This window comes from Molothrus aeneus, chromosome 13 (genome assembly GCF_037042795.1).
Source record: "Molothrus aeneus isolate 106 chromosome 13, BPBGC_Maene_1.0, whole genome shotgun sequence".
NCBI classification, from domain to species: Eukaryota; Metazoa; Chordata; class Aves; order Passeriformes; family Icteridae; genus Molothrus; species Molothrus aeneus.
In genome coordinates this window covers 20,027,981-20,043,220 of record NC_089658.1, presented here as the reverse complement: position 1 = coordinate 20,043,220, position 15,240 = coordinate 20,027,981, and the positions used below count along the sequence as shown (strand labels likewise).

The following is a 15,240-nucleotide window of genomic DNA, read 5'->3' as shown; positions in this document are numbered from 1 at the left end:
GCGGGAGGCTGCGGCGGGCGCCCCCTGGCGGCGGGGCGGCGGTGCCGCGATGGCGGCCGTGCCGCAGAACAACCTGCGGGAGCAGCTGCGGCGGCACTCGGCCCGTGGGGCCCTGCACGCCGCGCCGCCGGCCCGGGACCGCCCGCCGTGAGTACCGCGCCGGGGCGCCGGGGTGGGGCGGCCGCCGCGGCCGGGGAGTCACCGGGGCTCCTCTCCTTGCAGGGGCTTCACCTTCAAGAAGGCGCCGCGGGGCCTCGGCGCCGCCGCCGTGCTGAGGGACAAGGACGTGAACACATCGCTGGTCCTGCCCGCCTCGGCTCCGCCGGACGCCAAGGCGCCGCCGCGGGGCTGCGTTCCGGCCTGTGCCCCTCCCGCGGCTCCCGGGGCCCGGCCGGCCAGCACCGCTCCCGCCGGGAAGGTCGGCCCCGTTCCCGGTTCCGCTCCCGGCCCCGGTTCCGCTGCAGGCCCCGTTATCACCATCGGCGATGAATGGGATGACATCGATGACTTCGACCTGTCGGGAATCGAAAAGAAGTTCTGTCGGCCGCCCCTGGTGTCCCCCAAGGGACCGCGAGCCCCCGGCAGGGAGCCCCCGCGGCCCGGCCCCCGCCCGGCCCCGCGCGGCTCTCCCGGGACCCCGGGGCCCGGCGGCGGCGGTGCCGGCGAGGCAGCGGCGGAGGCCGGGCCGCGGCCCTGCTCGCAGCGCTCCGTGATCTGCCTGGAGGACTCGGCTCCCGGCAGCGGGGGCTCGGCTGCGGGGCCCGGCTCCGGGGGGCCGGCAGCGGCTGAGCCCTGCCGGGATGCGGGCAGCGCCGGGGCTCGCCCAGGTAAGGGCTGCGCGCAGGTACCGGGCTGGAAGAACAGCTGGGTGTGCAGCCCGGGGCTTGGCTTGGCTGCTCAGGAGTCACGGGGAGCTGCGTGCTCGGCACTGGCAAACAGCCCCGATTCCGTGCTGGGTACCCCCAGCCTGGGAGCGGGATAGCATCCTGCCGGTACAGGAGCAGCGGCTGCTCGTGTCCTGCAGCTACAAGATTTATGGAATTCCTGAAATGGTTAATAATCTATAGGGATGCTATGGAGAGAAAAGCACTTAGAAAATTCATACAGGAGAGAAGTCATACAGGAGATAAAGTCATCTTACACTTAAATGAAATATTAAACCAGAAAAAGTGATCGCTCTCTATTTTTAACACAAACGCCACAGAAGAACTCCAGCCCTCAGTTATGATCACAAAATTCCTGCCTGTCATTGCTTTGACAGCTCTGTCCCACAGAACTGCTTTATTTTAGATTCCTTACCTCCCGTGTTTTGAGACTTTGGACCTTTATTTGGGAAATTAACATGTTTATGCAATTGAATAATAGCAAAGAGCGTTCTGGGATGCTGCCCTTACACTGAGTGGTGAAAACATTTGTGAACTGTGTTTCTGTTTTTAAAATTTTGTTGTCTTTTCCTTTCTCTGTGAAATTAATTTTAATAAGTTAATGATATTGACCTCTCTTTGTAGGATTTGTCTTTTAAGACACAATGCACGTACATTTACCTTCCAGTTCCAGTACAGGGACTGTGCCAGCTGATGAGTCTGCACTCTTTTAAGGCTAGGATTTAATATAATAGGAGCTTTTTATAGAAACAGGTTTTTACATAAATCGTTTTTATGGAAAAGTATTGCAGAAAAATAGATCTCTTCAGTGTTTCACTTCTGCCAGGGACAGGTGACTGTGGGTTTATTTGTATCACTTTTCCACTTAAATGAGGGTTTGTGGGGATTTGTCTGTCTGTTTTAATGGGGAGAAAAGGGAACAGCAGGTTTTATCCCTTGGGAGTCAGAAGCTGTATCAAACGAGTGTTTTGAAATCTGGCTGCTATTTTCCCCTCTGCTTGTGGCAGGCTGAGTGAGTGTGCAGTGTTACCCAGCAATATCAATGCCCTTCCCTTGCAGCTGAAGGGGGTCAGAGCCAGGAGCCACAGAGGGCTGGGAGCAGCTCCCCAGCACTGGACGAGGCCACCTGGCCGTGGGCAGGTGCTGACATCGAGGAGGATGACCTGGACATCATCCCTCCCTCCCCTGAGGAGGAGGAGCTGCCTCCCTTCTCCTCGTCTGTGCAAAGTGCCAGGTAACCAGAGCTCACGGCTGAAACCATCTGTCTGGTGCATGAGTACAAAAGTACCAAAACCAACCTAAACTCCTGCTTGTTAAAGAGCCACAGATTGACCTCTGTCTCTCTGCTGCTTGCCAGGTTGATGGCTAGCAGCTGCAATTAATGCTTTATCAAATGCTAGTTTTATGGCTGATGTTTTATCTGGCTTTCACTTCAGAAAAAAGCAGAGTGACTTTTGTAGTGGGATGGGAGAAAATTCCACATGTTGGTACCCAGGATGAGTGACTGCTCAGCTCCTGGGTTCTGTCTGGGCCTTCAGGAATTTATCTTTCCACATATCTTAAATCCTGCTGTTCTGTGGAAGTGCCTCAGTTTACAGAGATCTGCATTTTCATGGCTTTTCCTTTTGGTGTTAGCAGTGTTTTCAGAGACTCTCCCACTGGAGGAAGGTGCACACCTGGCAGCTCCGAGGCCAGGCAGGAGAAGGTTCCCTCAACACATCCTGGTGATGCCAGTGCAGGAGATTCAGGTACACAAAATGCTTTGGAAATTAATATCTCTGATTTTGGGGGTAGTTTGCAACTATTTATTATCCTGTGTAATCCCAGAACATTAACTAACAGATGGAGAATGAACATCTGTAGATGGAGAGTTGACATAAATGGTTAGATTATAGACAGATAATAAAAGACAAGGGCAAAAATAAGTAGCTTCATTGAGTTCCTGCACACAGAAACGATTTCTTTGTGCACATGGACTAAAAGTATGTTGGGAGTAAATTGTTCAGACTGAGTGACCGCAATCGCTGTCCTCTGGGAGGGTGGTATCCTCTGGGCACCTGTTCTGATGAGAGTGACTGTGCTGAGCTCCCTCCCTGTGGCAGGTGAGGCCGTGCCCGTGGCCCCGCGGCTGCTGGCAGTCATGGAGGCCATCTGCGAGCTGGTGGATGCCATCCCCCTGCAGGAGCTGCAGGCCCTGGGCTGTGCCCGAGCCCTGCTGCAGCACAGGGACCTCAGGTAGGCTGGAGCAGCTCCGTGCGGAGCAGGGAGCTGCCTGCAGGTGTCCCCAGCACACTGGAGAGCGAGGCACGAGGGCTTTAAAGAGCTCTGGGCGCTGACTGAGGGAGGGACCAAAATACCCCAAACTGCTGCAAGTGTTATGGTCCCTGTGTGCAGCCGGGGGGAGGATCCAGTTCCACAGGCAGCCTGAGGAGCTGCCTGGCACCAGGTGCTTCTGCACCCACAGGGCATGTGGTGTGACCTGCCAGGTGTCCTCCTCAGTTCTGCCACAGGCACTCAGCTGGTGCTGTCTCCCCCCTCACTGACTGCAGGGGTGGTGATTTCTCCTAATGCCCCTGAGCTTGTCATCTTCCAATGGAATTATTGCTGCCACAACCTGCTGCTCTGTCTGCTGCCTCATCTGATGGCACAGCGCGTGGACAAAGTATTGGGATTTGGGGTTTTGGTTAGATTCTTCCTGGACTGGGACCATGAGCTTCTGTAAATGTTCTCAGTACAACAGCTTATTTTATTTCTCATTGCTGTAGTCAGACATAGTCTTTAGAAAGTACCTAAAAACATGATGTGGTTCAGGCATACTTTTAACTTCAGGTTTTGCCTCTTAAGGATTATTTTTTATATTCTACCTTGCCTGGATCTTGCTTTTAGGAATTCTTTTATATTGTGTCTGTAGAGATGATGTCACAGTTTTGTCATTACTCTCTTCTAGTGGTATTTTCTCTTCCCTAGATTTGTTTGAAATCATTTTCAAACATGGTGACTCAGAACATGATGGAATCACCATATGTTAAGATGTTTAATAGCAGTGAGACAAAACTGTTTAATGAATGTTGTAGAACTTGGTAAATCATTGCTTGTGACTAAATATATATTTTTTTTCATTCTTCCTTCCCTTGTTATCTCTCCCAGGAGAAAACTGCTGGCTAATTCTGTCGGTTTGAACCAGAATGGCATAAACACCACTGTTCCTAGAAGCTGGAAGTCTCCCATGGAGCAGGGCCCTCGTGTGTGTCCTGGTGCAAGTTCTGGCCCAAGCTGGAGCTTCAGTTCTGACAGAAACTCCCCCAAATCCACAAACCCCCCATCGGCACTCTCTGTTCATTCCAGCAGCTCTTCTGCCAAAGCCAACCAAACCGTGGACAGCTCTTGTGCTTCAAAGCAGGGTGCTGAGGAGATGCCCTGCCCGGGCCCTGCAGAGGTGCCTGGTGCCAGGGGAGGTGGCAGGGAGGGAGCGTCCCTGAGGCCCAGCCTGCAGTGCTGTGACAGCAGCTGGGACAGCAGTCCTGGGGCGAGGAACGGGACCCAGCCCCTGGCCAGCACAGCCCCGAAGGCCCAGAGCACAGCCCCCAGTGCAGGGCACAGCTGGGGCACCGATGAGCTGGAGCTGGATGCCTTTGACATCGATGACTTGGAGGAGGAGGACTGGGAGAGCCCGGTGCCCGTGCCCGCCCCCGCGGCGCCGCCCACCCCGCTCTGCCGGCCCGGCCCGCAGGCGCCTCCTGCCGCATCCCTCCTGTCCAAGATCATGTCCAGAGCCAAAGGGTCAGCTCTGGGATCCAGCCCTGCTGCTCCAAAGCCAGCCCTCCCCATGGCAACAAAGAGCCAGCCAGGTGAACTGTACTCCTGAGGGTTACTGGGTTTTTCCATTTTTAAATTCTTATTTATTTCATTTGAATCTAATACCAAGTAACTACTACAGATCACATCCATGCCTTTTGTTTCTGTGGAAGTTTCTTTTGGTTCCTTTTTTGCAAAGTCATCTTGGGTTTTTTTTTTTTTCCTCTAAATGATGCTAAACTTGAATATTCCCTTCCTGTGCTGGTTTCAGGCTGCTGGAAGATGAAGCTGCTAAAATTGAAAATGAGGGTATTTTTATGTTTTAGTTAAATAATGATTCTGCAGCTTTTGATTCAAAGCTGTACAATGGTTTTCACTGCAAGATGATCCAAAATGGGTTTGTGGAAGCAAACTCAGTCCCCCCAGGGCCCAGGGTTGGTCAGTGTCACTTCAGGTTAATGTAGGGACAAGCTGGCAAAAGGGGAGGTGAAAATCAGAGTCACAGAATGGTTTGGGGTGGAAGAGACCTTAAATCCTATCCAGTGCCACCCCTGCTGTGGCAGGGACACCTTCCCACTATCCCAGGGTGCTCCAAGCCCTGTCCAACCTGGCCTTGGACACTCCAGGGATCCAGGGGCAGCCACAGCTGCTCAGGGCACCTGTGCCAGGGCCTGCCCACCCTCACAGGGAACAATTCCTTCTGGAACTTGATGTCATAACTTACTCTAATTACATTTTTTTGTCTTCCAGATCCAGTGGTTCATAACCCTGCACTGGAGCGTTTCAGGGGTATGAAATTTCCCCATTCTGCAGAAATGATGAATATATTCCACAAGAAGTTTGGATTGCACTGTTTCCGGACAAACCAGCTAGAGGCCATCAATGCTGCTCTGCTGGGGGAGGATTGTTTCATCCTCATGCCCACAGGTACAGGGTACAGACCTGCAGCTCCTTTTGCAAGCTTTGGGACAAGCTTTTCTCTTCCCCTGTGCCTTTGAGCTGCTGGAATTCTGTGACTGCAGGATTTCAGGACTATTGTTGCACTGGGGTATTTTGAGTGAGGGGATTGAATTTCTGCTTTCCTTAGTAATTCACACAGTAATTCTTCCTTGTCCTACAGGTGTCACTTAGTGGCAGGCATTGGTCAAAATGTGTTGTTTCCAGCAGTGCTGTAAAATGGGAAATAAGGAGTAGGTGTCCATCCCTTTTCTCTTGATACCCAACCCTTGCTGTGTTGTGTCTCATCCTCACAGGAGGTGGGAAGAGCCTGTGCTACCAGTTACCAGCCTGTGTCTCTGCCGGGGTCACCATCGTTATTTCTCCGCTGAGGTCGCTCATCATCGATCAGGTTCAGAAGCTGAAGACTTTAGATGTAAGTTCCAGCAGCTTTATTGAGTGAAGCTGCAGGTAACTGGATTAGAAATCTGAAATTTTACAGCAAATCTTGTGTCTCCCGAATATAAACTGCATAAATAGATTAGGTGGACACTGTGAACGGCACAGGAAGTTGCCTGGGAAGAGCTAAATTGGATGAACTCGAGTATCTTGGCAGCGTGACCGCTGGATTTATTGCTGCTCCTGATGTTGGGTTTTGGAGCTGTGTTTTTCAGAGCAAGGGCTGGTTCTGAGATCCTGAGATTTGTAATCACTCACCTACACAGGAGCAGCCTGGCTCTGCAATGGGAATGAGCCCTAGGAGTTCCTGAGCTGGGGGGGTTCTGGAGGTGCTAAACATCTTTGGAAACAGGATATACAGAGCAGGAATGCACGTGCAGGAGATCACAGGATCCCAGGATGGTTTGAGTTGGAAGGGATCTTAAAGTTCACCTTGTTTCACCCCTCACCACGGGCAGGGACACCTTCCCCTAGCCCAGGGTGCTCAGATGTGCCTTCCAAAGGTGTGTTCCCAAGGCTGACTGCTTAGGAACTGGTTTGTAATGAGAGTTAGGGAGGTTCTTCATTTGGGGGTTCTTTTGTTTTGCATGTAATAAAACTCAATATATGTATTTATAATTTTTTTAATATAGATTGCTGCAACATACCTGACTGGTGACAGAACAGATTCTGATGCCTCAAAAATCTACATGCAGTTGTCAAAGAAAGACCCTGTCATAAAGCTGCTGTATGTCACCCCTGAGAAGGTCTGTACTTCATCTTCAGCTGTAAAATCATAGGGGTTACGAGGGGGGGATTGCTGTGAGGTGCTAAAAAACTGCACTCAGAGTAGGCTTCTGGGGAAAAAAATGCTAGGTTTTGGGTAACTCATTAAAAATCTATATGGATGTAGCTAATTTCAATCAGTAATTAGCCAAGAATAAGAACTGAGCATGTCTGTAAAATGTAAATTCCTAAGACAAGCTCCCATGCCCAGATGTTTCAATCTATCTTGCTACACATTAGTGTTAATCACTGTCCTGTAGCTACTAAATCCAGACTGCTCTGAATAGGGTAATACAGGAAAAATGCAGCATTGTCAGGGTGATAGGAGATTCTCAGAGCTTGCCTTGGGCTGCATTATATGCTGCCTTAAAAATATGTTATTGCACAAGAGCTTTGTAAGAGGGGGCTGGTTAGTGTGCTGATTGTGTTTCTCTCTTCAGGATTATTTTTCTCTGTGTTTCCTGATATAAGTAATTGAAATGTGCTGAAATTTCCTCAGAATGAGGGGCCTTGGGGTGGGTGATCCCAGCAGCTGGTGGCAATCCCACAGCAGCTGTTTGGTTAGCACGCAGCTGACTGGGATCACCTCTGTGCCTTGAGGACTCAGCTGCGCAGTGCAGGGTGATTCTGCAGCGTAGGACAGTGGTTTCTGTGCTCTCAGCCGGCCCAGCTGACACTTGTAGCCCAGGTGTTTTGCTTTCCTTTGCCACCGGTGCTGTGTCCCAGGTGTGTGCCAGCAGCCGCCTGATGTCCGCCCTGGAGAACCTCTACGACAGGAAACTCCTGGCACGTTTTGTCATTGACGAGGCCCACTGTGTCAGCCAGGTAACACCTCCCCTTGTTTGCAGGAATGCCAGAAGACTCAGCTGCAGCATTTTACTCAGTTGCACCTAAATTGTGTTTCCCACCCAGTGGGGCCATGACTTCCGACAAGACTACAAGCGGCTGAACATGCTGCGCAGGAAGTTCCGCTCCGTGCCCATGATGGCCCTGACTGCCACCGCCAACCCCCGCGTGCAGAAGGACATCCTCAACCAGCTCGAGATGCTCAAACCACAAGTGTGAGTTGCTCAGCAGATGTCTGAAACCCTTTGTTTGTGCCTCAGAAATTCTGAGTGGAAAACTTAGTGAAGTAAAACAGGCCCATCTGAAATCCTTGTGTGGTTGTATCTGACGAAATGAAATTAAATTAAATGCATGCATAGAATTTAACAGGAGGTGGATTTAAAATATTAACATGAGAAACAAAAAACTCACCAAGCCCTTCCTTGCATGATGAAGGAAGCTGTTTAACACGACATAGCTGTACCCAGAAGGCTGACGAGAACATGAACTGTCACATTTCAGGTTTACAATGAGCTTCAACAGGCATAACTTGAAATATGATGTGTTGCCCAAGAAGCCAAAGAAGGTGGCGATGGATTGCTTGGAATGGATTAAAAAATATCACCCCCGTGAGTACTCAGCAGCATGGTAGCCACAGGCCTTTTCATGAACCATTTCTCAAGGCAGTAAAAGCTTTTATAATGCTGTAATAGTGATATATTTGCCAGAAAAGCAAGATGGAGGTAAAGTGATGTTACTGAAAATGGGAATCAGATTGATGTGCATACTAAAATTGAGACTTTAAGTTAAGATGGAAAAGTCAGTTATGGTGATGCTCTTGAATGACCCTTCTGGAGCCTGCCAGAGCTTTTAGGATCATGTCTTCAGAGCATAAAGGTCACCCAGTATCTTAATTGTTTAATTGCGTTGGTCTGCTTATCTGTAGTTCCCCTTGAAGCTATCTTCAGAGATTCCCATCTTTCTAGGCTCACTTTGGAGTCCTGCAGCTCCTGCTGCTGGAACTGGATTACATCAAGCTCCCTCAGAGCTTCTCCCATGCTGTACCCTCAGAGAGCATTTACTGGGCTTCTCTAACTCTCGAATTATATAGGTTTTGTTCATGCATTCTAAGTCCTGAGATTGCACAATACTGATGAGGAAAACATTTCTTCATTCCACCTCACCAAAAGCCCAAAAAGACTGTGTAGGAAAAACTGTCAAGGCTATCTGATACTAATAAAATAAGTTCTTTAATGAAGCAATTACATCTTTACTCTTACCTTTATTCCACTGGGGAGAGGTCAGTGTCTGCTTGGCAGGCTGAGCAGGGAAAGGGACTAAAACTGTATTGTAGCTCAGATTTCTTTTGGCATCTCTTTGCAGATGACTCTGGGATAATCTATTGCCTTTCCCGGCACGAGTGTGACACCACAGCAGCCATCCTGCAGAAGGAGGGGCTGGCTGCCCTGGCCTACCACGCCGGCCTCACCGATTCCAACAGGGATCTTGTGCAGCAGAAGTGGGTTAATCAGGAGGGATGCCAGGTGAAGAAAACACGGGAGGAAAAGGGAAGAAAATCTGGGCACTTTTATCCCTCTTGGCCTGGGAAATAATAGGGAAGTTGTTATCACCAAATGCAGTATTGAATAACTGATCCCAGCAGACCTGCCGGGACAGCAGCCACCTTTCACTGGGAATTCTGTGATTGAAAGGTTGTAGCACTGTGCCAAGGTGTGCACTCCAGCAGGGAGGACCTGAGCAGTGCAGGGCTTCAGAAACAGCTCCTGGCACACTGCTGTGCAGAGTCTGGGATTTGGGTTCTCCTGTGTCTGGAGTGGCTCCTCCAACAGGAGGGGAGGTTGTTGCTGTTTTGTACTTGCTCTGCACCGTTACAGCTGAAATTCTGGGTCCTCCAGGTTTGCTAATCCAGGTCCCTCATGGAAAGGTCTGCTTTCCATGCAGTGTTGCAGGAGTGATTTCCATAATGTGTGTCTAGAACATTATGATCTCTTTCCCAGGTGATATGTGCAACAATTGCCTTTGGAATGGGCATCGACAAGCCCGACGTGCGCTACGTTATCCACGCGTCCCTTCCCAAATCCATCGAGGGCTACTACCAGGAGTCTGGCAGAGCTGGCAGGGATGGAGAGATGTCCCACTGCCTGCTCTTCTACAGCTACAGTGATGTGACCAGGCTGAGAAGGCTCATCCTGAGTGAGTTCTCCTCCGGGGACTTGGAGATGACATTACAGCAGTCACATTGTTGCTGGTCGCATTTTAGCCTGTGTTATTTTTCTTTTACAAGTGCCATGGATAGCTCAGTATTGCAGGGAGGGGAGAACTGGGAATCCTTACCTGGATGGTTTTCGTTCAGGTGCCAGGAGTAGGATTTTTGTCACTTGTACTTAATTTTGGTTAAAACCACTTTGCTTCACCGAATCATGGAATTGTTAAGGGTGGAAAAACCTTTAATATCATCAATTCCAACTGTCAGAACAACTCCACCCCCTTGTTCACCACTAAAACATGTCCTCAAGTCCACATCCAGATACTTTTTGAGCACTTCCAAGGATAGTGACTCCATTCAGGGCATCCTGTGCCAGGGCTTTGCTACCCTTTCTATGAAGAAACTGTTCTTGATATGTTATCTAAACCTCTCCTGACACAACTTGAGGCCACTTCCCCTCATGCTGTCACGCTTACCTTTCTCTTGACTTTTGTCATTCTAGCTTTATTTCCCTTCTCCAGTTCTTTAAAACTTCAGAGATAAAATCTGTTCTACCTCTGTTCTGTACTAACCCACTCATCTTTTCTTGAGCAAAGCCAATATTGCGTTTTAAGCAAAGCCAACATTGCGGGTTTTTTAAGCAAAGCCAGTTTTTTTCACAGTCCATGAAAAGGCAGAGGTGCAGCTTTAACAAACACCGCTGAATCTGCTGTGTTTCAGTGGAGAAGGATGGGAACAGCCACACGAGGCAGACCCACTTCAACAACCTGTACAGCATGGTGCACTACTGTGAGAACGTGGTCGAGTGCCGCCGCGTCCAGCTGCTCGCCTACTTCGGGGAGACCAACTTCAACCCCACCTTCTGCAAAGATCACCCAGAAGTGATTTGTGACAACTGCAGTAGAAAGAAGGTAAACCCCACAGGTTTTATTTATAGTGGTGTTAAACTGAATTTGTATTTAGTTGCATCCGTAAGCAGTTACACGACCTTTAGGAAGGCAAATGGAGAAAAGGAATAAAAGTCCTGTATTTTTGTGATGCTTCCAGGTATTTCCAGGGTTTAACCATGGACTTGTGATGCTCCTGTTCTGTCAGAGACATAAGGATGTTCCTTATAGGAGGCAGGAGCTGAGATCAGATCCAGTGCAGTGACTGTGGGGAAATCCCTTCAGCTTCTGTCCTGGTGTTTTCAGGGCAGCTTTGTACTGCCAGAGCAGCATGAGGGCCACATTAGGTGTGCACTGCTGAAGGTGGTCCAAACATTTGGGCTTATGCTAACCTAGTAGCTGGAGCAGAAGGGAAGGCAGCTGTGGAGGCTGGCAGGGAAGGGATCCTGATCAGTTTTGTACCTGTGGATGTTGTGTCTCAGCTCTGTGTTTGAAACGTTTCCTTATACAGCTGTGATTGGAACCAAATTTGATGAGGATAATGCCTATTTAGTCTCATTCTAATGTTCTAGAGTGCGGCAGGATAATTACAGGAATGCTTCCCAAATGATTTACCTTGATTGCCAGTATTTACCCAGCAATCTTGCACCTCACTCTACACAAATAACCCTAGGGGGATTATATACAGTCAGTTGGACTGGTTTTGTGTTATCACATCCAGAATCCCTGTGACTGTATCGCTGTAGGTTTCTAACTAGGAAATCACGGTTTCTTTATTTGGAACAAACTCAATTCACAGCTGAGAAAAGCTCAATCATGAAAACTGAGGTTGTCAGTAGCAGCCTGGATTAGGGCAGGAACACGTAAAGGCATGTCCTGATGGGGTGTGACTTAACAGGATTATAAATCACGGGATGTGACCGAGGATGTGAAGAGCATCGTGCGGTTTGTGCGCGAGCACTGCGCGCAGGCAGGGCGGATCAACGGCAGCAGGAATCCAGGCTCTGGCAGGTACACCCTCAACATGATGGTGGACATTTTCCTAGGTGAGTGTTCTCCCAGAAACTCCTCAATGGCCTGGTGCACAAATCCCTGACCAGGAATCAAGAGGGTTGTGCAATGCCAGCAGGTGTTTGAAAAAACGTGTATTTTGCCAAGTTAATTTTCACAAGAATCTCTTGGTGGTAAGTGATCCAAAATAAATGAAACTGAAGATTTAATCCATTTCAGGTTGCTATAGTGATAATATTAGTTTTCCAGTGTTTAAAGGCTTTTTTGAATGTGAGTAGACTGCCTTGGGAATCTCCCACAGATCTGTAAATGCATGTACATGGGCTTTGTGAGCACAAGCTCATCCTATGCTCTCTGTTGCACAGGTTCAACGAGTGCCAAGATTCAGTCTGGAATATTTGGGAAGGGGGCTGCCTATTCCAGGCACAATGCTGAAAGGCTGTTTAGAAAACTAGTCCTGGACAAGATCCTGGATGAGGATTTGTACATCACAGCTAATGACCAGGCAGTGGCATATGTCATTCTGGGAGAGAGAGCTCAGGCTGTGCTGGATGGGTCACTCCAGGTGTGTAACTGTTTAGTTTCTTGAAGGCATTGTTTTAAGGAAGGTGCTGCAGTTTTCCTTTAGCATATCCCCTCGGGTAGCTTAAACACAGTTTGCCTCCAGCTGAACTAACGTCTGGTAGATGCAAGGAACACAATCCAACAAGTGTGATTCCTAGCCCAGTATTCCAGTAATAATGTTGTCAGGCAAAAAGTGAGTTTGAGAGGCTTGAAGAGGTCTAAATCTTTCTCTTCTTCCCCACCCATCTGATTCCTGCTGGACAGTGAAGGAAAGTTCTGACCCCCCCAGAAAGAGAGCTAAGAAGAGAAAGGAAGATCCAGCACTCCCTTCTTCATTTTCTACTCTATTTTTTCCTAGTCATTGGTGGGATCTGATGCAGTAGACACTCCATGAAGGTCATGAACAGTCCCAGGTTTCTTGAGGCGACACCTCCTCTGCATTAGTGCTGTGTTTGGAGCAGGACAGAGCCCTCAGCATTACCCCAGTGACCTCTGTTTGAAGCCAGCTGGGAACTGGGCTCTTGGGAGGTTTTCCTTCTCTCTAAACTCTTCCAGCCCTTTGTTGAGGAAACTGGGGTGTGGTTGAATAACCTGTAAAAACTTACTTTAAAAATGTGTACTGGGTGAACAGCTTTTTTTGGTCCATCAGAGGATATCTCTGTTTCCCTCGCTGTGTCCCTGTTATCAGTCAGGGTGTGCAGGAACTCCTGTTATGGATGGCTCGTTTTAACAGGTGGAGTTCCACGAGACAGAGAGCGCCAGTGCCATCAGAAGGCAAAGGGCTTCCATGGCAAAGATGTCCCAGCGGGAAGAGATGGTGAAACAGTGCCTCAGTGAACTTACAGACACCTGCAAAACCCTGGGCAAAGTCTTTGATGTGCATTACTTCAATATCTTCAGTACTTCCACCCTAAAGAAAATAGCAGGTAAGGTCAGGTTTCTCAGAAGTCCACTGGGGCTTCTGCATAGAGGGGCATGGAAAGGAATTCATTTCCTTCAGGGTATCTTTATAAAAAGTTATTTGTTGGACATGTCTGAGGGGTACTTTTGTGCTGCAGAAACCTTGTCCTCAGACGTGGAGGTGTTACTGCAGATCGATGGTGTCACAGAAGACAAACTGGAGAAGTACGGTGCAGAAATAATTAAAGTGATGGATAAGTACTCAGAATGCTCCATCCCAGGTGTGCTTTCTGCCTCAACGTGTACTTCTGTTCAGTGCCTTTCTCTCCTCCTCTAGCAGGTGGTTGATTCAAAAGTTACCATGATTTATTCACAAATAACTAATTTTTACAGTTCAATAATTCCAAAAGAGAGTAATCACTTTCAGAACACACCAAAGTCTTTCTGCCTTCCCACTAAAGATAAATTCAGGGGTGGGGCAGTGCAGAGGAGGTGAGGAACAGCCAGGACAGATGTTCTGACACCAGCAGTGTGTCCTGGTGCCTGCCTGGCCCGGGTGCTCCCTGACTTGGTTTTCCCTCCCTGCCTGTGTAGAAGATGCTGCCTGCCCGGGCGGGGACACGGCCACGGGGAGCACGGGCTCGCTGGGGAGCGATGGGGAAGCGGAGGATGCAGGCACAACCTCCAGCTATTTTGGCAATAACACAAACCAGAGGAGGAAGAGGAAGCGGGCGCCGACCTCCAGGGACTCCAAGAGGAAAAGGACGGGTGGTGGTGGCAGCCAGCAGTTCCACCCCAGAGGGTACGTGCCTGAGGTCACTGCTCTGTGCTCAGTGATGGTCCCAGAACTGCAGTTACCCCACTGCATGGGCTTAAATAATGGTGTTAAAACTATCCAGGTTTAAAACTATCCTGGTCAGAGCTGCTCCGCTGTGCTTTTCTGCATGTTTGCTTTTTAAAGCTGGTGAGGAAGGATGTTGTCCTCACACTTGACTGCTGCAGGCTAAGAAGGGAACACTCCATTTCAGTGTTCTGCCATAGCTAGCATTAGCAGGCTCACCAGGTTCCTTGCTTGAAATCACAAACAGGTCTTAAAACTTTGAACATTTGATGGAATATTTGAACTTCAGCCCCTTGTTAATTCAGATTCTCCTTCTGATTGTATCATGCAAAGCAACACCTGCATCTGCTGTTGGTTGGTCTTGAGCTTCTCAGGCAGATCTGCCACTTCCCACGGATTTCCCCTTCCCTGCCCCAATTTTCACCATTCTGCTCCCTGGTTTTTGTAGTAAATGGTTTTCCCAGCCCGGCAGGCTTTGTCTCACCCTTGGCACTTTCCAATCTACTGGAATATCTGTCATTAGCTCTGTTGCCTCTGAAGTGTCGCTTGCTCTTGCTGCTCACCCTTGGGTACATCCCAGAGCAACAGCTGTACTGTTTGCATTTCAGAGGTCATTTTGCAGCCATGTGTGTTAAAAAAAAAAATTCACAAAGTGAGTGTGTAGTCCTCCAGAAAATGCAGTGGTGGTGCCTGTGTGAGCACAGGCTGGTGCAGGCGCCAGGGCAGGTGCCACAGGTGTCTCACACACACCTCCTCTGATTTTTGCAGGGGCTTCAGCAGGTACAGAAGGACCAAGAAGCTGCCGAGTTCGAAGGCTCCAGCTTCCGCCGGTGCCAGCTCCGTGTCCTACAGTGTTGGTGGCACACAGGGAGCTGCTGGGAAGCTGGCCATGATGGCACTGCCCAAACCCAAATCCAGAAGCTTCCTTCAGCCTTCGTATTCCATGTTTTAGCTGGGAAACGCAATTACTGGATGAATTTCCCGAAGATGGAATCACTGTTTATTAAATTTTTGTTTCGTTTGCTGCTGCTGAACCTTTTGGGACTTGTGTATTTGTCGAGTACAAAAACTCACATTAAATAAGTATTTTTTAACTTGTCAGTTTATTTGGGCCTTTCTGCTTGTGAGTGGTTGTAGAAACTCTCC

The 15,240-nt window shown here is 49.2% G+C and overlaps 1 protein-coding gene across 2 annotated transcripts; it reads left to right on the top strand.

Annotated features, from left to right (window-relative positions):
* Positions 1–34: 34 nt before the first annotated feature.
* Positions 35–15,188, top strand: BLM (BLM RecQ like helicase). 2 transcript variants are annotated; one of them, XM_066558684.1, is made up of 21 exons: positions 35–147; positions 223–827; positions 1,944–2,118; positions 2,520–2,632; positions 2,987–3,119; positions 4,032–4,732; positions 5,430–5,606; positions 5,933–6,051; positions 6,707–6,820; positions 7,566–7,664; positions 7,752–7,900; positions 8,187–8,293; positions 9,048–9,208; positions 9,683–9,878; positions 10,612–10,802; positions 11,677–11,824; positions 12,155–12,354; positions 13,087–13,279; positions 13,412–13,534; positions 13,848–14,055; positions 14,863–15,188. In XM_066558684.1, exons 1-21 carry the CDS (start codon positions 50–52, stop codon positions 15,044–15,046), a joined length of 4,194 nt encoding a protein of 1,397 aa, XP_066414781.1. In that variant the 5' UTR covers positions 35–49; the 3' UTR covers positions 15,047–15,188. The 2 variants fall into 2 exon arrangements, with proteins under 2 accessions (XP_066414781.1, XP_066414780.1); XM_066558683.1 differs by having other exon boundaries at positions 50–147; positions 2,523–2,632.
* Positions 15,189–15,240: the final 52 nt, after the last annotated feature.

Coding starts and splice junctions, on each gene's coding strand:
- BLM (XM_066558684.1), top strand. CDS start 50: ATGGCGGCCGTGCCGCAGAACAACCTGCGGGAGCAGCTGCGGCGGCAC. Junction 7,901..8,186: donor GAGATGCTCAAACCACAAGT/GTGAGTTGCTCA, acceptor GTCACATTTCAG/GTTTACAATGAGCTTCAACA. Junction 13,280..13,411: donor CACCCTAAAGAAAATAGCAG/GTAAGGTCAGGT, acceptor TTTGTGCTGCAG/AAACCTTGTCCTCAGACGTG.